Here is a 26,698-nt window from a genome sequence, read left to right as displayed (position 1 = left end):
ATTGATGAGGAGAAAAATGTGTCCTGGGATTTGGAATTTTGCATAATGTGTGAGTGTGTGTATGGCAAGTGGCAAGTGGCAAATGGTATGTGTGGCATGTGGCAAGTTTGGCGAATGAGTTGGCAAAGTGCAAATTAAAGAGCTTACAGTATGTATAGCTTAATTTGAGGCTGATGACTGTAGCTGACATTCCAATTAAAACTGCTACACTTGCCACGCAAGTGCTGCCACTGTATTAGTGTATGTTTGTGTGTGTGTGTGTGAGTGTGTGTGTGTGTGTGTATTGCAACTGGCCAATTGCTTATTAAGTTTTTGTTCGCTTTGCCAATTAAATGTAGATTTTGTAAATCTCACAAAATGGCGAAAGTAAAAAAATCGTTGCATACTTTTCAGCTGTGGCTCAAAGAAAATGGCGCAAAAAATGTGTGTGGAGGGGGGTGGGGGGGGGTAATTTAAGCAAGTGAAGCTATTAAATGATTCCCGTATAATTTTTGCAAGTGCCGCAGCTCTTTAGCATCATATTCTCCCCCTCGCTCCCCACTATCCCGTTGTCTGCCTGTCTCAGGGTTTTTTGTATGCTTTCTTGTCTTTTTTGACAAATTGCGGCAATTTCATTTGTTGCACTGTGTTGCGTATGTGAGAGCCAAGAGCCAAATGAAAAAGAGCATCGAAGTAGTATTGAGCCTAAAGCTGTGCCCCGAAATTTATTGCTTCAAAGGCAACAAATCTTTTCTTGGGCCCAAAGACTCATATGTGTATGTGTGAGTGTGTGTGTGTTTTTCCACACAACAAATTTGTACTTTGCATTTGACTAATGTCTGCTAAAGTCTTCTCTCTTCACTCTTCACTCTCCCACCCACTCACATTACTTAATATTTGGCTAAACACTTGAGAGAGCTTTTCGGATTTTGTCTATTTATAAACAACAAACATGATTTAATGTCCGTTGGCCGTAGATAAATATAAATTAAATTAATGGCTAGAGAGAATACGTAATGTAATGTTTTAAATAAATATTTAATTGTCGAGCCGACTTACCAATTTCAGCCAAATATTTGTGATGAGCAACTGATTTTTTTCATCCTGCAAATAGAGAAAAAAGCAAATTCCAAATTAGCAAATACAATACATACACAGAGAGAAATAACTCTAGATTGAAAAGTAGATTTGTTTGATTTTAAAAAATTTCGTGAAATAAGATTTTTGGGTTGAAATAATCTTATATCAAAAATTTTATAATACATCTTTAGATTAAAAACATATAATTTTTATCTTCAAATCTTTCTTCAACAGTATTTTATTCAATATAGAAAAGAAGATTCCAAATCTTGGTTTAATAACTGTTCGATCTTAAGAAACCATCTTGAAATAAGATTTTTAGATTGTAAAAATCTTGAAATAAGATTTTGTTCTTCATCTTCCTTTTTAGAAGAAATATTATTCTTTTCAGTTGGAAAATATAGCAAATTCAATAATTCTTAATATGTTAGAATTTCCTTTCTTTAAAATTAGAAGCTAAATCTTCATGATTCAATAATCTTGATTTAAGATTTTATTCCTGATTTTAGCACGTTTTTTTCTTGCTGTGTGTATTTCAATCAATGTGTACTTATGAAAATGCAATAAAATTACATGGAATTAAGCTTTTGTTTGATGTCCCATAAAAAAAGAAAAAACAGAAAGACAAGCACAGACAATTGAGAGACAATTGATACTTCAGTCGATGGGCCACTAGACAGACAACACAGCGAGCGACTCTTCGCAGTCTCAGTCTCAGTCGAAACTCAAGGTAAACCAATAACAGACAATTCAAATAAATTGCAAGTGAAATCAAAAGAAAATAATTTTATTTTATTTGGTTTAGCCCAAGCAAAAAGTGGGCGAAAAAGCGAGCGAGAGAGAGGAGAGGGAGTGGGAGAAAGTCCATCTTGAAGCAATTGTATGCAAATGAATGTGCTCAACATACACACAGTGTATGCAAATAGTTTTTTGCCACAAATTCTTTTGCTAAGAAAAACACTAGCTAACGAATCAAAACTTGAAATGATGATATGAAAACTTATGGGAGTATGCAAAGTTAACTTTGAACAATTTGAAATGAATTGTGATTTAATATTGATTAAATTACAAATTGAAGTGTTTTTTCCTTAATTTTTACACCCGATATTTATAGGGTAGAAGGATATTATTATTTTGTGCTGATCATTTGGTATATTTTTCACTCTATGGTATATTTTGAATGTGACACTATATAAATATACCAAATATGATTTTAAGTATATTTTTTTAGTGTTTTTGCGGTATTTTAAAGGGAGTATGCAAAGTTAACTTTGAACAATTTGAAATGAATTGTGATTTAATATTGATTAAATTACAAATTGAAGTGTTTTTTTTCATAATTTTTACACCCGATATTTATAGGGTAGAAGAATTTTACTATTTTGTGTACATTATCTGGTATATTTTTCACTATATGGTATATTTTGAATGTAGCACTATATAAATATACCAAATATGATCTTAAGTATATTTTGTTGAGTATTTTGGCGGTATATTAATTTTTATATATTTAAAGAATAATTTCTGGTATATTTTGTAAGTAGTACTATAACAATATACCAAATATGACCATCGGTATTTTGTAGTATTTGTGCGGTATATCAATTCGGTATAGTTTACAAATAATTTCTGATTCTATGGTATTGTTTTCACCCTATGGTATATTTTGAATGTATATTTTAAGTATTTTTACAGTATATTAATTTCTGGTATATTTTGATCGTAGTATTATATCAATGTACCAAAAAGAGTCTTCGGTATATTTTTAGTATATTTATATTTTGGTATATTTTAAAATTAATACTGCACTGTTTTGCTTTTTTCAAAATGGATAGCGGGTATTTCACAGTCGAACACACTCGACTATAGCTTTCATTTAAGTTCCTACTGCTGCATCGATTGATCAACTTGAACAATTAGCACTTCATACAAAGTCATTGAAGCTTGACTAATGAAATTTGGTGGAAAACTAAGCAAAAGACTAAAAGCGAATTTTCCATAAGTATTTTACAAGTACTCGTGTTTTTCTTCTTCTTTTTTTTTGTGATTTAGTTTGCTGCTTTTGATGGCGTTGCGAGTGAATAAATACGCGTGCTGCCTGAATGAATACGAATATGTATCAAAAATTGAATGTTTTATCATTCATTTGAGTTCAGTTATGTATACGCACCGTTGGACGCATTGGATGGATGAGAATACGAAACAAAGGCAACGAAATACAACACAGAGAATGAGATGGAAGCTGATGGAACGAAGATGATGGCTGTCAGCGCCAGAGTTGGGCTAAATAATGTTGCCGTCTGCTGCTGTCGATTGTTGTTGTTGTTGTTGCTCATTAAAGAACGGAAATCAAAATAGACAATGAGCTGGCTAAATTGCATTTGCAGGCGACCAAAGACGACTGGGATTATTTATTTTCCCTGGCATTTTCATATTCAAACTGCTGCTGTTGTTGTTGTCCCATTTATTATTATCATTATTATTATATTTATGTGGCGTAATGATTAACATATAAATTAAAAATGAATCCGTCTACCGGCTGCCTTCGGTTTGCCCAGTTGCCCAACGTGCCCAGCATTTAAAAGTCTCGACCAGGCAACCGGCCAATTGTTAGAACGATGTGCATAGGATTTCTTCCATTTTTTTTTTTTTTTTTTTTTTTTTTTGGCAGTCGATTGGTAACAAGCATGTTTGACCTTTTGGCTTATTAGGGGTTATTCTGCTAGTTCCACTGTCCAGGCGAAAAACAAAATAAAAATCCAGGGCATTTTGTGGCCAAAAGCCAATTTGTAAGTGGCAACAACAGTGAACGACAACGAGAAGCGAAAAAGAACAAAGACAGAGACACACAGAGAGAGAGTGAGAGAGAGAGAGAGAGAGAAAGAGCAGAGTTTTAGGTGACGAATGTGTGCTTGCGGTTTTGTTAAATGGCAAACTAAAAGCGCTGCTGGCCACCCAACAAAACACACAGGAAATCAAGCCCCAAAAGCGAAAACAACAGCAACAATATCAAGTGTGAAAGCGAGTATCGATAGTTAAATACCCGTTATGCATTTCTTAATAAATTATTCTTATTCTTATTATTCTTTTTATTATTATTTATTCTTATTCTTCTAATTATTTTTATTCTTCGTCTTCGTCTTCTTGTTCCTTTTCTAATTCTTATTATTTTAATTCTTCTACTTCTATTTCTATTTCGACTTCTACTTCTACTCCTACTCCTACTTCTACTTCTACTTCTACTTCTACTTCTAATAATAAATTATTCTTATTCTTATAATTCTTTTTATTATTATATATTCTTAATCTTCTAATTATTATTCTTCTTCGTCTTCGTCTTCTTGTTCCTTTTCTAATTCTTCTTCTTCTTTTTCCTTATTTCTTATTATTATTTTAATTCTTCTACTTCTATTTCTATTTCTACTTCTATTTCTACTTCTTCTTCTATTTCTACTTCTACTTCTACTTCTAATAATAAATTATTCTTATTCTTATTATTCTTTTTATTATTATATATTCTTAATCTTCTAATTATTTTTCTTCTTCCTCTTCTTGTTCCTTTTCTAATTCTTCTTCTTTTTCTTTCTTTCTTATTATTATTTTTATTCTTCGTTTCTTCTTCTTTTTCTTATTTATCGTCTTCTTTTTCTACTCTTTTTTTTGCTTCTTCCACTTCTACATCTATTTCTACTTCCACTTCCTCTTCTACTTCTATTTCTTATTATTATCATAATTAATTTTTTTTTTATTAATATTATAAAATGTTTCTATTTAAAAATATATATTTAACTTATCAACAAAGTTTTAATTAAATTATTTTCCGCATTCTTTTTATTTATTGCGTTTAATGCATTTTGAAATTATTTTCACCTATCAAATTTCTGGACTGTAATGTAATTCTAATTTACAAAAAGGAAACAAAATTACCATAGAAATTTCAATCAATCAACCAATCAACAAGCCAAAATACCCATCTATTTCAAACAAAACAGGTATAAGCACAAAACATTAGGCAACTGTTTAAAGACGGAAGCATGCGTGGCCTGAAGGCATGAGTAGGAAATTGTGCAAGATCTGTTATAAATTGTGCGAAGCCCTACTCACTCAAGTTCCCACAAAAATCCTAAGACGAAAGTGAGGAAATATTTGGCATCAGCGAGAGAGACAGAGACAGCTAACTCAACTATGCATTGCAATTGCCCAAAAATAAACAGCTTAAGGAGCTGCAAACAAGCAGCCATCTCATTTACTCTTTCGGTGCTTCGCATCCTTTTACTTTTGTGTTGTTGTGTTGTGTTTGTGTTTCCGATTTGCGTTTATATATGTGCAAGTGTTATTTTGACTTTGATGCTGATTTTCAACACATATACACATACCCTATAATGTCAGGATATTTGCAATTTTAAAGAGAGTATGTCAAGTGTAAAGTACTTAATTTTTTATATGAATTGGAAAAATTGAATTTCTATGGCTAAAAATTAATGAATAATAGATAACAAATATGTTAATAAGTTTATTAGTTTTATTTTTTAAGTTAAAATTAGAATTTCTTTAGCTAGTAAAAATAAATAATGCTTAAGAAATGTGTTATTTAGTTATTCATTTTATTTTTCAACTTAAAATAAAAATTTCTTTAACAAGCAAAAATAAATAATGCTTAAGAAATGTGTTATTTAGATATTCATTTTATTTTTCAAGCTCAAATTAGAATTTCTACAGCTAGCAAAAATAAATAATTAATAACAAATATGTTATTTTTGTATTCATTTTATTTTTCCACTTCAATTTAAAATTTCTTTAGCTAGCAAAAATAAAAAATGGATAACAAATATGTCATTTAGTTATTAATTTTATTTTTCAACTTCAAATTAGAATTTATATAGCTGGTAAAAATAAATAATGCTTAAGAAATATGTTATTTAGATATTCATTTTAATTTTCAACTTCAAATTAGAATTTCTACAGCTAGCAAAAATAAATAATGAATAACAAATATGTTATTTTTGTATTCATTTTATTTTTCCGCTTCAAATTAGTATTTTTATAGCTAGTAAAAATAAATAATGCATAATTTATTTCAAATTAGAATTTCTTTAGCTAGCAAAAATAAATAAATGAATAACAAATGTGATATTTATGTATTCATTTTATTTTTCAACTTCTTAAAGCAAAAGCTTCAACTTAAATATTTTGAAGGGTATTTTCATGTCGCCCACACTTGCAGTCTATGAAAAGAGACTTTAACACTTTTGGGTCAGAAGTTTTGGCATTTGTTGCTCCCCATACACCAAGACAGGAATTCGATTCGATGGCATTAAAGTAAAGATACATTGGGCGGATATTATCGCCGACAGCAACAATAACAACAATGATGTGAATAATAATAACAACAGCAACAATGATAATGACAACAACGACAACGACAACGAGAACAGGAGCACTGAGAATAATATCATCAAAATGCGAGTAATCGTTGACAATTGTCATTACAACATAATGCTGTACGTGTAAGCGTGTGTGTCTGTGTGTGTGTGTTTGTTATCCCTCAGGTTTAATAGTCGATTGTCGTTTATGAGTTTATGTCTCTGATTGTACAATGATTATCAATCAATTTTTTTCGCCCACGTTGTCATTTTTATTGTATTCTTCTCAATCTCGTTCTCTTTCCCCCCTCTAAATGCATGTTATTTGTCATGTATATGAATTACATGTTGCCCCTCCCTCCTCCGTCGACCCGCCCCTTTGTGTCACCTGCCCGCATGTTTCTCCACCCTCTCTTGATCCAATGCAACAATCAGTGCAAAATTTGTTTGCCTTTTGTCAGTCGATGGCCCCTTTGCTTGTGTATGTGTGTGTATGTATGTGAGTGTGTTGGTAACTTTATCAGTTATTCATAATTATAGTTATAGTCTTTTGTGGCAAGGATTTCGCAATCAATGGAGAACAATAGGCAGCTTTGCTCGTCTGATTTAGCATTAAATGAAAACAGAGCAATTTTTCGTGTAAATACTCGTTTTTAATTTACAGGGTATCCGCAGATTATTACTCAATCTTAGTTCAATTTTAAGAAGTCTATTTTTTCTAATTTAATCATCGCTTACATTTTATGTATTGTTATTTGCAGGCAATGATGCATGTTCAATCATGTTTATGCGTTGCAAAATATATGAATGCTATGAATTATTTATTACACAATGACTTTTAAATATGTATGTATATTCCTAATATCCATACAAATAAACAAAACAAAAAGCAACATACCAACAAGAAAATACCGTTTTAATCGCTCCCATTGAGTTAAAATTGGGTTTTCACTCAATTCACATTGAGTGAATTCGTGAAAAGTTTAACGGTAATTTTCTTGCACTCTTTTTTGAGTGTTCTGAGTGGAATGACGATATTTGCCTTCTCACACAATCAACAAATTTAATTAACAAGGGCGATTATTACCATTGGAAAATACTTTTACATTGCTTACACTCAATATATAACGTTTTCACTCAATTGACGTAACTTTGAGCGCATTTGTTTTAGGTGAGTTTGAGCAGTTTGGCTTTGATTTGCATATTTTTCTCCTTTTTCACACAATTCTTATGGGCGTAAGCATATAACAAATGTAATTAACAATTTGCAAAAATGCATAAACTTCTGTGCACCAAAATAAATTTAAATATATAATTTTTCATTTCTACTTACATATGTATGTACATACATACATAAGAATATATGTATGTACATATGTGGCAAATGCCAGCAGTGAGTACAGTAAACCAATGCAACAAAGGTTGCATTTGATCGATGTGTCCCTTTCCCTCGCATCACCGAAGTCTCTCTTTTGGCGCATTCACTTCAGCATTTCAGCACACACACACACGCAAACAAACGAGCATTTTTCATAGCAAAAAGCGGTTCTTATATGTATGTAAATCCATGCTAGCGCGCAGCTGTTTTCCAGCTGTTTTGTGTGTTTAGATTTAAGCAATTATTTGATTATACAATTTAAATGGATTCAAATGAAAGCGAATTGAAACGTTTAATTAACAGTGGCAAACGAGCTGCCAATTTCCGCGATACCGACTTAAAATGCCAAACTGAGTAAACGATAACTGACAGTCTTATCGTTTTAGATCGCTGCAACTATCGAGCTTTCACTTTCAAAGTGCCAAAGTGAGTAAACGATAATTAAAGGATTCATCGCAGCATAGTCAAAGCCCAGTAAGCATAGCTTAAAGTAATTCTTGCTCTGATTAAAAATAAATTAAATATTTATTTACTCACTGCTTTGTGATGCTTGCAAAGTAAAACATCCAAAATAAGCAAGTGATAATTGAAAGCATCGAGCTATCGTTATCGCCAATTTGAGTAAACGATAATTGATGGGCTAATCGTTTTCGCTAGTGTAAAAGTAAAAGTAAAAAGTTAAATCGCGAAGTGGAGTGTCGTTTAAATTGTTCGCGAGTGTAAAAAATGTAATAAAAGTATGATAATAATTTAATCTATACGTGTTAGTAGCGAAAGTGTTAAGATTTACGGCGTCGCGTTTGCAGAGCTAAAGCAGATCTAAATTGCTAGCGTTGGTCAAGTCCCGTTACGTTTCATTCTCCTCTGAGTTGTCTCAATGGTAATCTAAGCACACATACTACTAAAGCTTGTCGTTTTCGTCTAGATCGGGGTAGTGCGCGGTGTAAAGTGCCGTTTAAATTGTTCGCGAGTGTAAAAAATTTAATAAAAGTATGATAATAATTTAATCTATACGTGTTAGTAGCGAAAGTGTTAAGATTTACGGCGTCGCGTTTGCAGAGCTAAAACAGATCTCAATTGCTAGCGTTGGTCAAGTCCCGTTACGTGTCATTCTCCTTTGCCTTGTCACCACGGATGTCTAAGCACACATACTACTAAAGCGCTAAACAGTGAAGAGAGCGCATAAGACAAGGACGGAGAGAGATAGGCTTATCGTTTTTGTCTAGATCAGAGTTGTGCGCGGTTTGAAGTGAAGATGTAAAGTGTAAAGTAAAGTGTCGTTTAAATTGTTCGCGAGTGTAAAAAATATAAAAGTGTTAGTAGTTTCGGTAGTGTTGAAAACTATGGCGACATGTTTGCAAAGCTGAAGCAGATGCTCATCGCTAACGTTGGCCAAGTCCCGTTACGCTACACTCTCTTTTTTGTCCTTGTCGCCATGGCAGACTAAGTACACATGCTACAAAAGTGCTAAGCAGTCAAAGTAGCACAAAGAGAGTGCATAAGACAAGAGCGGAAAGAGAGCGAAGAGGAATTGCGAAAACGGTAAATTCATTGCCATTGCCATTAGGTGTGGGTGTGGGTGAGGGGAGCATGAAATGCAGTTTTTAAATCACAAACTCAAAACACGCAACAGCGACGTCGACGTTGACGTCAACATCAGCGAGGTGTTGTTGCCATTGACATTGCTGCTGCTGCTGCTGTGTGACTGCGGTTGTTGTTGTTGTTGCTAGTCCAATTGCTGAGGCTAAGGAGCAAAAGTTACTCTCTATCTCTGTCACTGTCTCTAGTTGGGCTACATTTCGAGTTCCGGTGGCATTTCGCTATATTTTGCTGCTGCTGTTGTTGTTGTTGTTGTTGGTTTTTTATTGCTATTTCTTTGGCATTTCGTGCAGGGTGATAAGTTTTCTTCAAAGGAAATTAAAAGCGAAACGACAAGCGCCCATTTGGTGTTGTGTATGGAGCAGGGGCGGAGTGGAGGTCGCTGCTGTGGCTGCTTGCACATTTCCGTTATGTGTGTGTGTGTGGGATGCCGACATTTGCCTTCACCTTGAATGGGTCGAGAGTTCATAGCGTGCTCTCGCTCGCACTAACTAAGCAGCTACTTGCAAAACAGTTCTACGTGAGTGCGTGCGTGTGTGTGTGTTGCGTGTGGCTGCTGATATGGCAACACAAGCTGGCGATAAAAGTTGCTTATTGGAAAAGTTGAGCGCTGCAGCTTTAAAGCCAAATTGGCAGCCTGGCGCTGATAAATGGCCAGCGATTTAATGGCCAAGTTGGCATACCAGCAAACACACACACACACGCAGTACGTGTGTGTTTGTTTATTTTGGAGTCTATGAAATGGGCAAATGTGGCAACACCACAATGCAAATCAAAAGCAATGGCAATGGCAACCGACAGTCCGCGGCTTTGTCCACGTCCGCAAAGCAGAAGAAGCAGCAACAGAATAGAGAAATTAGTATTGTACGCCCAGCAGAAAAATACACACACACACGCGCGGTCTCATACACACGTGTGCATACGCGTATAAACAATCAAAGAGCTCGCACACCAAACACAAAAACAACAACAACATCAACAGCAGCGTCAGCATCAGCAGCTGCGTTGGAGTCGGCGTCAAGCTCTTTAAGCTCACGTGGCGCTAGCTTTGTTTTACAATTGTCTGTGCAAACAGCAGCTGAGCGCAGCGCATGCAACGGTAAAATAAAAACACGCAGCACACAAACTGGAGCAAGAACAACAACGCAAAAAAGACAAAAAAAAAAAACGAATGTTCACTGCAAATGCAGAGAAGCTAAACACAACAACAACAACAGCAACAACAACAACAGCAAAAACCACGAAAGCAGCAGCAAACACAGGCAGACAAACACTAAAGGCAGCAAAAGCAAAGTAGCAACAAAAACAACAGCAACAAGAACAGAACAACCGCAAACACACAGACAAAAATGGGAGTAAGTGAGAGTTAGCGAGAGTGTGAGTGTGAGTGAAAAAGAGATGAAGAGCTTATGGGGGTGAACTCATGCTGCTCAGCTGCTTTGGCCAACGTTAATTGAATGAAACTAAGTGTGTTGATGCGTTGTGTGCATGTGTGTGCAAGTGTGCATGTTGAAGTATGTATGTATGTATGTGTGCATTGCTTCATTTAAAAATAGCGTCTTTGTTTATGTTGCAAAACCTATTTGGGTTGTTGTGTTAGGAGCACACCTACACACACACACACACACACACTCAGGCATATGAGAACACTGTACAAGCTCTGATTGTCATGTGCACTGTGATAAAAGCTGATTGCTACGAACTAATTTTCATTTTATTGAGAAATTAATTTAATTTTAAATGTTTTCAATTTACAATAATTTATAAAAATCATTTCCAAAAAAAATGAAAAAAAAATTTAAATTTTAATCAACTCATTTTTTGCAGTGTAACTATGTGCCTAATTTGGCACGAAGCACGTCTATGATATGATATGATATTTTCTTGAAACGCAACATTTATGATGCTATAAATTTGCCACTTTAAACATAGACAGACGCCGTGCAACCAATCAAATTTAATTGTGGGCTTGGATTTCCAACCCTCATACATAAATCATTACATAATGTGGAAAAATGTAAGTATATTTATGATATATATATTTTAAGTATAACCAAACAGGAGGAAGGCAAAAATAATTTTGTGGTTTTTGTGTGTTCGCAACAACGTTTTGGAAGGAAATTAATTATCCTAAGTTTTCTCCGGCAGCAAAAGCAATTGAGAAAATGAAAGTGCGATAAATAAGGGTGACCATTGAATGTAAAACACCTTTATAGTACAGAAACAACAACAACAAAAAAAAAATGTATAATAATGTGAAATGCAAATGGGACCGACAGAGAAATTTCTTAGATTTGATTGCACTCTCAATGATTTGTGCAAAAGCAGCGAAACCGCAAAGAGAAAGCAAAAAGAAAACTAATTAAATGCTATACGAAACAGAATAGCAATGGAGAATAATAGAATCGAAACTCATATATAGTATACAAAAATAATTTCAATTCAGGACCTTGGGATCGTGGAGCATCGTCAGCGAAAAATTTAATTAAACAAAACCAGCGATTAAACTGGCCAACAAAACTGGCTTATTTATTTATTTATTTTATTTTAATTGCATTTAATTTCATTTATTTGCTCGCCACAATGTAAAATACGCAAAAATTTCCGCAAATCAAAATAAAAGTGCGCGTGTGGTGATAGATTTAGTTAGGTGGCAAGTTGCCCCCCACAACCCCTCACACCGTTTTGCCACTTGCCACATTGATTGCGCAATTATGCACTAAATTAAAAGCACTCTCTCCTGTGTATGTGTGAATTTTCATTGTTGGTCGAGTGGTGATGAAAATTGTTGAGGAAATTTGTCAAAATAAAAGAGAAAAAACCAGCATCGAAAGTTTCGCCAATAAATTGCAAAGCAAAACATTCAAATTGAGTGGCATGCAATGGAAATTGCGGGGCAAAGAAGAAGAAAAGAGCGTTAAACGAGACTGGAACAAATTTTTTTTTTTTTTTTTTTCCCCGTTTTTTTTGTGGAAAATGTATTTTCTGGCAAATAGTAAAAGCAACTCTGGAGTGAATTCCCCGATGTGCAGGAATAATTGGGAACCGAATAAGAGAGAGAGAGAGAGAGTGGAAGGGAGATGAGAGAGGAGATGGGAATTTGTGACCAGTGTAAAAGTTTTGTTTGCTTGTTTTGTGGTGCTGCGTAAAATTAATGCATGCAAAATTCAACAGACGTCGACGACGAAACAACAAAAGGAAGGCACGGCAGCGATGAGTACCAAGGGAACTTCCAAAGAGAGTGAGAGAGAGAGAGAGAGAGAACAAGAGAGAGAGATGGAGAGAAGGCGGGTCAGTAGTTTGCCCTGGACATGTTGGCATTGGCGATAAATATTTTGTAAATGGGCCCGCATTTTGTTTAGCGTCAAATGCAATTTGAAATGAGCGACAGCGATAGAAACACACGCGAATGCACAAAGGCAACGAGTGGGCAGCCCTGCAAATGCTGAGTGGCATGCCCAACAAGCTGGGTGTGGGTTTGTGTGTGTGTGTGAGTGTGTGGAGAATGCAGCTCAACAATTAATTAGAGCACTATACAAACCACACAAATAACACACAGAAACTCGCTTGCAACATTCTGCGGGTGCTGTTGAAGGGCAACGCCTGTCCAGAGAGCGAGAGAGAGAGAGAGAGAGAGACAGAGGGCGAGGGCGAGAGAGAGGAGGAAAACTGTATTTGATATTAAAATTGGTTGCTTGCTTAATTTGCAATTCGCATATCATTTTAAGCTTTGACGTGGAATATAATAAAATCAAATAAAATAGTTAGCGACCTATTAAAGTATTCCTCTCTTAAAGTTTAATATGCATTATATCATCTACAGCTTTCTAAGTAAACAATCTCTTATTTTTTGGCATCTTTTTTCATAGTACATTATGCTTGTCGACTCTTTTAACACTTCATAGTCATTTTTCATCTGACTTTTTTGTAATTATTCGTTTTTTTTTTCTCCACATTTCATTTTTGCGGCCAAATAAATGGCATAAATAAGTGAATGGCTTTTTAAGCGTTTATGCGAATGGCGTGTAATTAATTAATGATATCCCAGTTGTGTTTCTTTTTTTTTTTTGTTGCTCAAATACCCTATTTGGACAAAGTGATCAAGAAGAGTTTAATCGTTTTGACATGTAGTCAAAATGGCATTTTAATATGTTAAAATACTCGTATATACAGCTGTGAACTTTGGAAACTACAAACAGGTATCTTTGAAAATGGAACAGAGATATAGGAAACAAGCAAAATTCCCCTTAAATTTGTTTTATTTTTCTGTTATTCAAATTTTTTTGATAAGTGAAGAACGTTTTGGCTACTCATTTAAAACATCAGTATTTTCAGATATTAAATTTGATTTTGAGAAAATCACTTTTGAGCTTAATATGTTACATATTCAAACGGAATTGATTCATATTTATTAAGATCATGTCTGATATTTAGATACAGGGCATTTCCATTGCGAGCTTTGTCTCTCTGCGATGTTTTTACACGTTTTTTTGTGGTACACAACAAACAACACTATTATTGGTCACTGGCAGTGGCAGTGATAACAACAACGCCAGAAAAGAGCGAAAATTTAACACGAAATTCGCACAGAAGTGGAGCAAAAGTCTCGTTAATAAGCACCGCACGTAAAAAGAGAAAGAGGGAGTGAGCGAGAGAGACAGAGACAGCTTACTTGCGGTAAAATAGGCAGCTTAACGGACGAAGTTGGCTGTACATATAAGAATAAAAACAAGTATATGCTGAAAGATATCCTGTAAATATGTGAAATGATAAAATATAGAAAATAGAATAGAGAATAGAAATATACCAAATTAATATACCAAAAGCAACATTTGGTATATAGAGTTCAAATCTGCAGTCGGTTTGTGATTGAACTCTTTCATAAAATTGAATGACGATAGTAAAATATACCTAATTAATATACCAAATGCAACATCTGGTATAAAGAGTAGAACACTGCAGCAGCAAATTGAGTGAAAGATAGTAAAATATACCGAATTAATATTCCAAAGTAATATTTCGTATCAAAAATTCAAAGCTTCAGCCGATTCTTGCTACACACCAAATGAATATACCAAAAGTAACATTTGGTATATGGAGTTCAAAGCTGCAATCGGTTTTTGCTTGAACATTTTTCGAAGATCGAGTGGACTATAGTAGAATATACCAAATTAATATACCAAATGCAACATCTGGTATAAAGAGTACAACACTGCAGCAGCAAATTGAGTGAAATATAGTAAACAATACCAAATAAATATACCAAAGTAATATTTCGTATATAAAGTACAAAGCTTCAGCCGATTCTTGCTACACACCAAATGAATATACCAAAAGTAATATTTGGTATATATGGAGTACAAAGCTGCAATCGGCTTTTGTCTGAACATTTTTCGAAGATCGAGTGGACTATAGTAGAATATACCAAATTAATATACCAAATGCAACATCTGGTATAAAGAGTACGACACTGCAGCATTAAACTGAGTGAAATATAGTAAAATATACTAAATTTACTACACATCAAATGAATATACCAAAAGTAACATTTGGTATATCGAGTTCAAAGCTGCAATCATTGAAGATTTTTCGAAAATCGAGTGGACTAGTATAGAGATTTTGACAAAATGGCTGCAGCAATTGTGCAACTCTGCTATCGAAGTGCCGACAAAATTATTAAATAAATAAATGCAATGTTTTTGTTTTGGTTTTTTTGGTGACCAAACCTCGAAAGTCCCGCTGACATTGCGAGGAGCAAAAACAAGCGAATGGTTGGAGGGGGAGAGTGGGAAAAACAGGTTGAAACTCTGTCGTCTGTTGCGTTTGTTTATTTGTTTAATTTATGACTGTGTGTGTGTGTGGGCGAGGCAAAGATCATGGAGCGGCTGACCAGCTGACATGCAGCCATAAACACATATTGCACGTGCACGAGTGTGCGTGTTTGAGCCTGTGTGTGTGTGTGTGTGTGTGATGGGCAACTATATGTATGTATTTCTGGGAAGAGCAAAATATATAGCATACTTATCTGCGCAGGCTGCGTGCGTGCTTTAATAATGACTTTTATGCACAGAAGATGTGCCAGCCCAGATAGCAGAGAAAGAGAGGGAGATAGCAGACTCTGAGAGTGAAAGAGAGGGAGGAGTGAGAGGGACAACAGTTGGCATTGACAAGTGCATATGGCAAAATAGATTTAACTGTGCCCAGCCAGCCTACGTAATTCCAGTTGAAGTGTGGTCCAGTTGTTGCTCGATTGCGGTTCATAGAGATGCTCATGCTCATCGTGGTTATGTAACTGTAACTGTAACTGAAGCATTGAAACAGCAGTGCGTGTTTGTGCGTGCTTAGAAATGCTTTCTCTTCACTCTCCCCCCAGTCACAACTCGTGACGCTGTGTTTGTGCGTAATTTGATATGCCAAAGTTTTTCGACACTTAGCGAAACATATTTCAGCGACGTGCCTTCATTCATATTTAATTGTTTTAATGCCCCGTCCTAACTGAGCAGCGAGCGAGCAAGCGACACAAATGCCCCGTCGTTATGAATTCATATGCCAAAAGCCAAAACGGCAATTAAATGTTACGCAAAACAACAAATGGCAAAAGCATCAATTGCGATTAGACCGTAATTTGTTATCTTAACAGTCCTTAACAAGAAAATTAAGATATAAATATACTTTTCTCTAACTGAGATTTGCTTTCGAGAAAAAATTAACTTGCACAGAAAATAGCTGTATTCACGTGTATTGGAAGTTTTCTTTTTCTATCATTATTTCTGAGTGTTCTGGCTTACCTCCTTGCAATAAGGAATTGCACTCGACATTTCAATAAAATAATAATTATTATCACATTTACTTTGACACATTTCTAAGTTGTATTCCAAAAATTTACTTTCCATTGTAGTAAGCGTTGATATTAAACTCAATTCGAAGTGCAAAAGTAATTTACTTCACAATTCGAGTTTTGTGTTTCAAACGGAAAACATCATCAATAATTGTGAAATTAATTTTTTTTTTGTTTTCAAAAAATTCCAAAAATGGCGTTTGTGCACATGAATGATGAGCGCTGTGCATACAATGACACTTATGTGATGGGCCACGGAGACACGGAGCCCAGCGAGTGGGATCACCGATTTATTATTAGGATCGTAGATGGGCTGGCCAACTTGCTTGTGACTGCTCACTTTGTGCAGATCAACCCCTTGTCGCGAGTCGTATGCCGAAAGCTCGATAGGTTATTAAAGATGATACTTCGTTTCGGGGGAGAGAGGTGCGACACTCTGAAGAACTCTGAAGAAAATGAAGTAAAAGAAATAGATGTCGCCAAAGGAGATGATGAAGAAATTAATGTCGAAGAAGTCAAAGAAGAAGAGCTTAAAGGAGGAAGCTGTCAATAAATTTTAGCAAACTTAGCAAAGTTGAAGCTAAACTAAAAATGCATATATAATTGGTGGTCTCGGCAATAAAATGTCGCAAAAAAAAAAAAGAAATTGTTTTGGTGTCAACAGTTCAACAGTTGAAAAGTTAGGGTCCAGGGTATGTGCCAGTCGAGACTGCTTAGCAAGTAATTTGGCATTTGGCTCTCTAGTTTGCAATGTTGCTTTGAGAGTGTAACATAAACATTAGAAGAATACATTTTATATCTTCAACACAACACTCATGTTTAACAATAAGACACTCATTTTTTTGTTTTTTAATTGTCAAATTCAAAATAACGTCAGAGTTCGTGGCGTACACCAACAACACGTCCAGCCACATGGAATAACGCAGATCCGGCAACTCCAAGCCTAGTGCAACAACAACAACATCGCCAACATGCAACCCTGACGATAATACACTCATACATAGATTCTGACGTACACTCATACATACACACACGTACATACTTTTTGACATTTCAGTAAATTAATAATTATTATCACATTTACTTTGACACATTTCTAAGTTGTATTCCAAAAATTTACTTTCCATTGTAGTAAGCGTTGATATTAAACTCAATTCGAAGTGCAGAAGTAATTTACTTCACAATTCGTATGTTCATTCGAGTTTTGTGTTTCAAACGGAAAACATCAAATAATTGTGAAATTTAATTTTTTTTTTAAAAAAAGAAAAACCGAAAAAGAATTAAAGCATAAAAATGCAGAAAGTCGTTTTAATATCTGCAGACCTCGATTATTTCGTTGTGGATGAACCAGTTGCCAAATGCTCAAGGAGACTCAAGAAGTACATGGAGGAGAACATCAATGTGGATCCAGCAGATCAACGTCCAATATCCGTGCCATTTGTGCATTCAACCACATTGCTTTTGTTGTGGGAGTGGGCACTGAAGCACATGAATGATGAGCACTTTGAACACAATGACAATTATGTGATGAACTTCCGAGTCACGGAGCCCTGCGAGTGGGATAACCGATTTATTAATAGGCTCTCAGCGGCAAGGCTGGCCAACTTGGTTGTGGCTGCTCACTTTTTGATGATCAAGACCTTGTTGCCACTCTTATGCCTAAAGCAACTTTCGGGGGAGAGAGATGCGTCACTGAACGAGATGATGGAGTTATTGGTGCAGAAGCGAAAGAAATTGATGTCGAAAAAGGTGAAGAGACAGAAGAAGTTAACTCTCAAGAAAATGAAGTAAAAGAAATAGATGTCGCCAAAGGAGATGATGAAAAGAGCTTGAAGGAGAATGCTGTCAATAAAAATTAGCAAACTTAGCGAACTTGAAGCTAAACTAAAAATTCATATATAATTGGTGGTCTCGGCAATAAAATGTCGCAAAAAAGAAGAAATTGTTTTGGTGTCAACAGTTCAAAAGTTGAAAAGTTAGGGTCCAGGGTATGTGCCAGTCGAGACTGCTTCGCAGTTAATTTGGCATTTGGCTCTCTAGTTTGCAATGTTGCTTTGAGAGCATCTGATTCATTTTTAGGCGAGGTCGTTACTTTGATTAGATTTTTGACGAACTGCTGCTGGCAAAATGAGTTTTGCAGCCTCATGCTGCACATTATGCTGCTTCTAACTAACAACTGCTGTAATTGCAAGTGTGTTTTGTGTTGAGATAATGCTGCAGCTGCTGTTGTTGGTCGTGTGTATACTTAATAGCAAAATGCAAACTCAACTGGACATGGCGAGTCATGATGCTCGAGGCACAAGCCTTGCTTCCAACTGTCGCTCACAAGTTGGGTTCGTTTTGAGAGTGAGAGAGTGTGTGTTTGTGCTACCAGCTGGATAACTATGCGTAAAGGGACAATTACACGCATTACGAGCATCAATGCCAGAAGTGTCCACACACACACACACACACACACACGCACACACGCACACGCACATACAGCAGAGAAACATTAGTTTTGCAAAACATAAATGTGCTACTATTTTGTCACATAAAGTGTCAACCGTTGACAGTCTCAACTTTGCACAATTTACGACATTGACCGGGGAATTTGGCACCCGCCACTCATCCACCTTTTCCTAACCTCAATTTTGCATGTTGCCATTGCCATTGCACAATTTACATTACAATCGAAACACACAAGACAACAAGATAGAACGAGTGAGACAGAGTGTGAGAGAGAGAGAGAGAGAGTGATGCAAGCATACTCTGTAGCCTTTAAAGTTTCTAACCGCAACGACAACAAGGAAGTGTGGAGCGTGGAGAGGGAAGTATGCGGAGGGGGGGAACGTGGGGGCGTGACTAGCTTGTATTAGCCATATTGTGTTCGCCTGGTCATTCGTTGTAAAACGACAGACACATCACGTTAATTGCCAATTAGAAATGTGTGCAGCATTAAGTAGTTGTTTATTATACGCATCCTAGCATGTGCTTCCCTCGTAACTAGTCCCCTCACCACCCACTCTGTGGAGTGTGTGTGTTTAATGAGTAATTGCCACTGTTTTGTGTCGCTTCTTCTTGTTATTGCTGTTTTGATTGAACGCCAAATAAACGTGGGGGAATATAACTAAAAGGTTATTATTAATCCTTGAACCAAAAAATATACTAAACATAAGGTGATTAGATTGAGATATAAAATGAGGCAACGATTTCAAAATGTGTCTAGAATTACCATTCGAAAGCTGTTGCTTGCGCAATAGTTTGTAACGAGTTGGAAATTTCGCACTAGTATACCAACTAAATACTGTATTTAGTATTTTAGTATATTAGGATACTTTGTAAACTGTTCGTTAGTGACATAGATTTCATGAAATTGATAACTGCATCATCAGAGTTAGAAGTTTCACTCTAATATAACAAATAAATTATATCCACTGAAATTGTAGCTGGAAACTTTACGTAAATATACTAAATTAATACTGTGCATTTTATTTTAGTATAGTAGGCCATTTTTAAACTGTTCGTTAGAGACATTAATAATAAATAGATGTATTGAAATTGATAACTATATTATCAGAGTTGAAAATTGCACTCTAATATACCAAATAAACACAATGCATTGAAAGTTTAGTATATTAGGATATTTTTAGGTAATAAATAAATACTGTGCACTTAATTTTAGTATATCAGGATATTTTTACACTCTTCATTAGGGACATTGATAATGAAAAGATTTGATGAAATTGACAACTCCAAGTGAAAATTTCACTCTAATATACCAAATAAATACTGTGAATTGAAATTTTAGTATATTTTTACACTGTTCGCTAGTGACAGAGATTACAAAAAAAGATTTGATGAAATTGATAACTCTATCATAGTTGAAAATTTTGCTACTAACATATGAAATAAATACTGTGTTTAGAATTTTAAAATATTAGGATATTTTGACATGTGATAAACAGATTTAATGAAGTTGAAAACTGCATTTGTTTGGATTTTGGATTTCTTGTTTAAGATCGAGCATTAAGCTTCAATATTTTTGTTGGCCACAACAGGTTTTCCGATGCGATAAAAAGGCAGCAACTGAAAATCCGTGCGAGTGCTTTGGCATCTTATCGCTTAAATGGCACTCGATTTACACACACACACACAAACACTCATAACATGTATACGCAATATAGCCACGCAGTCAAACACATTACTTTATTGTTGATGTGATCCGACAGTACAAAACGAGAGCAAAAAAAAAAAAGAGAAGCGGAAACGGATACAAATATTTCGTATTTTTCGGTATTATGGACTTTCAGCTAGCTGGGATTTGTGGCATAAAGCAACAAAAGCCGCAAGCTCTTGAGTCAGGTGTGGCCTTGCCTCCTTATTGCTGTTGTTGTTGTAGGCTGAGTAATAACAGCGGGTGATGAGTACCAAGAGGAGGGTGGCGGCGGGTGTCTAAATGTAGACAAATTGCGTATACGACACGTAGCACACAAAAGCAGCATAGAAATTACTTTAAAACAGAACAAAGGCAAAGCGATTTTTAAGGTGCAGGTCAACCCACAGAACAAGGGAGGGAGGGAGTGAAGAAGAAGTGAAGAGTGGCAGATGAAAGGCCAGAGAAGGAAATGGAAAAAAGAAATAAAAAAGAATAAGAAATAGCGAGAGACAATCGCTTTTAGAAGTCGAAAAGTTGCCACTGAAAAAGCGCAAATAATTCCTTACCAAAATTTGTTGTTTCCCTTTTTCATAATTTTTTCCTTTTATACCCGCTTCCCACAATGTTTGAAGAGCATTATAATTTTGTGCCTGTAGGAAATGTATGTAAAAGGCAGAAGCACCCTCTAAGGCATATATATACTTGATCAGCGTCAATCGTGCTGAGAATTTAGTATATTTTGCACTCGATGGTATATTTTGAATATAGTACTATATCAATATACCAAATATAGTCTTTGGTGTATACCTAGTATTTTTGGGGTATAATAGTTGGTATATTTGGTGTACTATATAAATATACCAAATATTTGCTTTGGTATTTTTAGTATTTTTGTGGAATATTAATTTGGTATATACTTGAAGAAGAATACTCATTATAGTACATAAAATGTAATACTATATCAATATACTAAGTAAAGCAATTGGTATAATTTCAGTATTTAAGTATATGAATTTGGTATATTTTAAAATTAATACGTATAATAATACGTGGGGGTATCTTACAGTCGAGCACACTCAACTCTATCGTTCTTACTTGTTTATTTGATGTTAAACAAGGAACAAACAGTTGCGTGTGGCGTAGCTTAAAGAGTTGTGTGCATATTTTAAATATTTACTGCGCTGTGTTAATTTCGCTCTTTAAGCTCTTAAATTATTATAATAAATAAAATCAGTTGTGGCACGCCCACGCACTTAGAAGGCTTACGCAGAAGAAGAAGAAGAAGTCCTCTCAAGTGTGACAAATATTGTTGATGCATACATTTTGGGCCATAAAAATCACTCATACGCAGCGTTTTCTTTTTCCGCTTTTTTTTGTGCACAATACGGCATCCATTAAATGCCAAGTGCAAAGTGCAACAAAAGTGCTGCACTGCGAATGTCGAAGAGTGTGTGTATGCGTGTGTGTGTGAATGCTATGGCAACAAACTTGCCACACACGCACACACACTAGAGACCTGGAGGGCTTTTGGTCTTGAGCTTAAGGCGCTGTTGCCGCTGCCGTTGCATCTGCTGCTGCCATTGACAATTCTAAAGAAATTTATGTTCGACTGAACTTGGCAAAAAAAAAACATGTGCAACTGCACACGCCCACTGAGAGAGTTGCTGTTGTTGTTGTTCTTGGTTTTTTCTTCTCTGACCTGATTGCTGTTTAGCTGATAAGCTGCCGCTCTAGACATTGGTCGGAGGAGGGCAGCGCAGGCGTCACTTATCAAGTGATTTATGTTTGTAATTTACTAGTGCACGCCAACAACCAGAGAGAGAGAAAAAACGAACGAAAGAGAGTGAGCGAAAGTAGAGCTAGCAAACATAGTCCCAAAAGTCTGCAATGGCAAATTGTCAAACAATGCGATGCTTTTATTAGTTAAGTCCAAGCAAGTGAACTGTGGTCACTGCCACAAACACACACACACACATAGAACGCTTTTTCCCCCAAATTGCGAGTTCTGTTCCCCAGACACGCCACATTACTATTACTGTCAAGTGTACGAGTATGTTTTCTCTTTTTTTTTTTTTTTGTAGATTGGGAGTGGAGTGGAGAGAGAGAGGACCTTGGGACTCTTTGCATTCAGATTGGGATTGAGATTTGGTTGGTTGGTAATGACCAAGACTATAGACTACAGACTCGGCAGACAGACTCTGACTAAATACTAACTGAGCAACAACAGCAACAACTTTATTAGCCGGCAAGGCCGCACCGGGAACTAAAATCGCTCGTTATTACCACGGCATACTCGCATTCACTCTAGCACTCTCTCTTTCTATCTCTCGTTAATTTAAATTGCGAGTAATTAATGAAAGAAAAGCAACGACTAAAAAGGAAGAAAAAAAAAATAAAGAATAGAGAAGAGCTCACACATCTCTGGCGCCTTTGTCATTATTCAGCGGACGTGAATGGAAATTAGCAATTACCTAAGTTTTTAGGTCTCGAATAATCATCAACTCAACTCTTTAATGATAGCGATGTGCATAATTTCTCAGTTACTCTCCCTAATGTCTACTCGTTACTGCTTGCTTGTACTTTTCGCAATCTCCCTGCCGCTAATATCAATTACTGGCGTTTTTCATTACTTTATTTTTCTTTCCTAATCGTTTCAATTTTTTTTTGTTTCACTTATTTGAGTTAGTTTGTTTTTCTCGCGTCTCTCGTTACTTTTTTGTGTGCAGCTATTCTCTTTCGCTTTATCTTGCAATGATACCCTTTTCAATAGTCTCTTTCTCTCTCGTTACTTATTACAGGCTTCTCGTTACTATTTACTCGCTATTCGTTGGTTGCTAATCTTTATTAGTTATTTGTCGTTAGTTATTATGATACCCCTTTCAATAGTCTCTTCCTCTCGTTACTTATTGCATGCTTCTCGTTACTATTTACTCGCTATTCGTTGGTTGCTAATCTTTATTCGTTATTTGTCGTCAGTTATTCTTCTTCGCTTTATCTTGCTATGATACCCCTTTCAATAGTCTCTTTCTCTCTCGTTACTTATTACACGCTTCTCTTTACTATTAACTCGCTAATTGTTGGTTGCTAATCTTTATTCGTTATTTGTCGTCAGTTATTCTTCTTCGCTTTATCTTGCAATGATACCCTTTTCAATAGTCTCTTTCTCTCTCGTTACTTATTACATGCTTCTCGTTACTATTTACTCGCTATTCGTTGGTTGCTAATCCTTATTCGTTATTTGTCGTTAGTTATTATGATACCCCTTTCAATAGTCTCTTCCTCTCGTTACTTATTGCATGCTTCTCGTTACTATTTACTCGCTATTCGTTGGTTGCTAATCTTTATTCGTTATTTGTCGTCAGTTATTCTTCTTCGCTTTATCTTGCAATGATACCCTTTTCAATAGTCTCTTTCTCTCTCGTTACTTATTGCATGCTTCTCGTTACTATTTACTCGCTATTCGTTGGTTGCTAATCTTTATTCGTTATTTGTCGCCAGTTATTCTCTTTCGCTTTATCCTGCTATGATACCCCTTTCAATAGTCTCTTTCTCTGTCGTTACTTATTACATGCTACTCGTTACTATTATCTCGTTATGTTAAGCCACTTTTACTCGCTTCTTGTTGCTCATTAAGCATTGTATTTCATCTTCATTCATCATTCAACTCTTAGAAAAATCACCATCACTCTTTTACAGTTTTGTTAACTTGGTTTCTTCTCTCTCCATATTTTGTTTGCCACTGACACCGGTGGACAATGTGAAAGTCGCTACTCGCCGCTTGTTAGTCGTCATTCGCTGTCTCTTCGCGACGCTTTGTATTAAAAATGAAACCAGATTGCAAATTGGGTTGAGGGCAAGCGGTTTTTGTGGCAATTTTAATTAGCGCACTTCGAAGTATCAGTCACAATGCAAACCATGGAGAACAGAAGGCACAGTTAAATTTGCAGCGGTTCCTTTTCTTCTACCTCATTTCCGTTTCATCCAATTATGCCCGTTTCTTTGTCATTGCATAGCATTCTTACCAATGCGGTTATTATTCAAACATGAAACAACTCCGCGAGAGGCCAACGCCTTTTCCTGACTTTATCACTACAGTTTAAAAGTCAAAATAATGCTTACTTTATAACAATGTTGTACACACAAAATTCTTGCAAATTTAGTGTAAACTTAGCAAGCTGTTTTTTCTCGTTTGAACGAATTAGCGAGCTAGTATATTATTCGGTATACTTTAATACCGCTTTCGCAATTGTTAATGGAAATCGAACACACTCGATTGAAAGTTTTCTTACTTGTTGTTAATTGAAAATTGATACAGAACAGTTTTCAATCGCTCTTTATTTTATGTATTTTGTATTGCATTTGGATTCAGTATAGAGTTAGTATTTTTTCATATTTTTTTCGGTATATTTTAACAATAATACTGCTTTCGGATTGTTAATTAAATTTTGGAGTTTGACACAAAGTTGTTTTCAATTGTTTTTTATTTGATGTATTCTTTATTGTATTTGTATTCAGTATTAAGTTAGCATTTTTGCAGTATATTATTCGGTATATTTTAACAATAATACCGCTTTCGGATTGTTAATTAAATTTTGGAGTTTGATACAAAGCAGTTTTCAATCGCTCTTTATTTGATGTATTGTATTCTATTGCATTTTGATTGGAATTCATTATTGATTGTGAAGTTGGTAATACTAGTTTTTAGATAGTACAATATCTCTAGAGACGAACAGACTCACAGCTCACAACTCAATACTGTGTTAGCTGTGTGAGTGTGTGTGTGTGTGGTTGGTTTTTCATTAGGATTGGGAGAACGGAACTCGGAAATGTTTGCGTGGTGTTGATTTGGTTTGGGACCATTTAAAGCTAAAAGCTGAGCTCAGCTGACGGTCGGCAAACATTTGCCAAATGATGGCACGATACCAATTTTCTGAGCAGACACATTGTGTGTGAGTGTGTGTGTGTCACTGAGTGAATGAGTGAGTGCGAGAGTGAGTATGAGTATGAGTGTGTGTGTGTGACGCAGTGAGTGTTTGCGTGCGTATTTATGTGCTTTTTGCAGCCAATGCTTGTCTGATGGCTGCTGCTGTTGCTACTGCTGAACGACATTATGCGCCAGGGATGCCAAATTCGAAAAACTCCAGCGACGCGTGTTAGAAGACAACACAAAATTATGCCATGAGTGCACATTATGGCCATTAGCCAGAAGTGCCAGCTTCCCACTGACGCAGATTATGGATATATGTGTGTGTGTGTGTGTGTGTGACTCACATATATATGTAGCTGAGAGCTGAAAGGCAGCCGCAAATTTGTAGAATTTTAGCAGGCACTGTAAAGGCACAAAACTCATTCTCTCTCTTGAGATTGAGATTGTCAGTCGGTGATTTGTTTTAGAAGCTGCGAATGAGCCGCAAATCGTCGTTACACTTCATAACAGACATTCCAGGAAATGCGACATCGCTTATAATTCACTTTTACACGAAATTTTCACACTCCAAATAATGTGCAAATATCTTCCACTCTCTCTCTCTTCGCTCTCTTGGACTTTCTCGAGAAAACTAAGTGAATTGCACTCAACTCGAGCTGTAGCTCATATGAAAGAAAGTATTTATGCCATTCATTTGAAAAATGCTTTTCAACGTTACGTGAAATAAACTGTGCCGAAAATGGAATTTCATGTGAAATGTTTATTGCGCTCGAGCATTGACTGTAAAGAGGGGAAAAGGGGCGACGACGACGATGGCGACTGTGTATTGCAAAAGCCAGTCACAAAAATTTCTTGTTCATTTTCATTTGTTCAATTCAATTGATTTGCAAACTCAATTGCCTGGATATCTGAATGGAATGCAATAGAAAGTTGACTGCTTGAAACTTGACATTTATTTATTGTACACGAATTTCTAAATGTGACGCTGTTAAGTGAAATGTTAAACAACAGTTGTGTAACATTTATAAAATAATTTGTTTAGGGACCTAAGAAGATTTTTGTTTGATTGATTTCTTTTGATTGATAAATGTCTAATAAAAATGTGACGTTATAATGGAATGCAATAGATACAGACTATAGAAATGTGACGCTGTTAAGTGAAATGTTAAACAACATTTGCATAACATTTATAAGTTAATTTGCTGTGAGAGCTAAAAAGATTTTCGAATTTTTGATTTTTTTTGTGTAGCAGTTGTTTAACACTTTCAATGCGTAATAAAGATTGTATTTGAACTGTTGTAAGTATTTGTTTGATAAATGGTTGAACCATTAACTAATTACGCGCATTTCCATGTCGTATGAAAATATAAATAACATATGTGAACTGTTAATTAAT

At 35.6% G+C, this 26,698-nt stretch overlaps 1 protein-coding gene across 6 annotated transcripts in view; it reads right to left on the bottom strand.

Moving 5' to 3' along the window:
• Positions 1-26,698, bottom strand: part of LOC117578239 (neuronal acetylcholine receptor subunit alpha-7) — a 217,152-nt gene that overhangs the window by 66,837 nt on the left and 123,617 nt on the right. For all 6 annotated transcript variants that reach the window (XM_052008699.1, XM_052008696.1, XM_052008698.1 and 3 more), the window contains one exon: positions 1,039-1,083. In XM_052008699.1, the coding sequence (XP_051864659.1) occupies positions 1,039-1,083 (45 nt within the window). The remainder of the gene's footprint in view (positions 1-1,038; positions 1,084-26,698) is intronic.

Source organism: Drosophila albomicans, chromosome X (assembly GCF_009650485.2).
Source record: "Drosophila albomicans strain 15112-1751.03 chromosome X, ASM965048v2, whole genome shotgun sequence".
Taxonomy (NCBI): Eukaryota; Metazoa; Arthropoda; class Insecta; order Diptera; family Drosophilidae; genus Drosophila; species Drosophila albomicans.
Note: the sequence above shows the minus strand (reverse complement) of the source record. Positions and strands in the feature narration are given on the sequence as shown.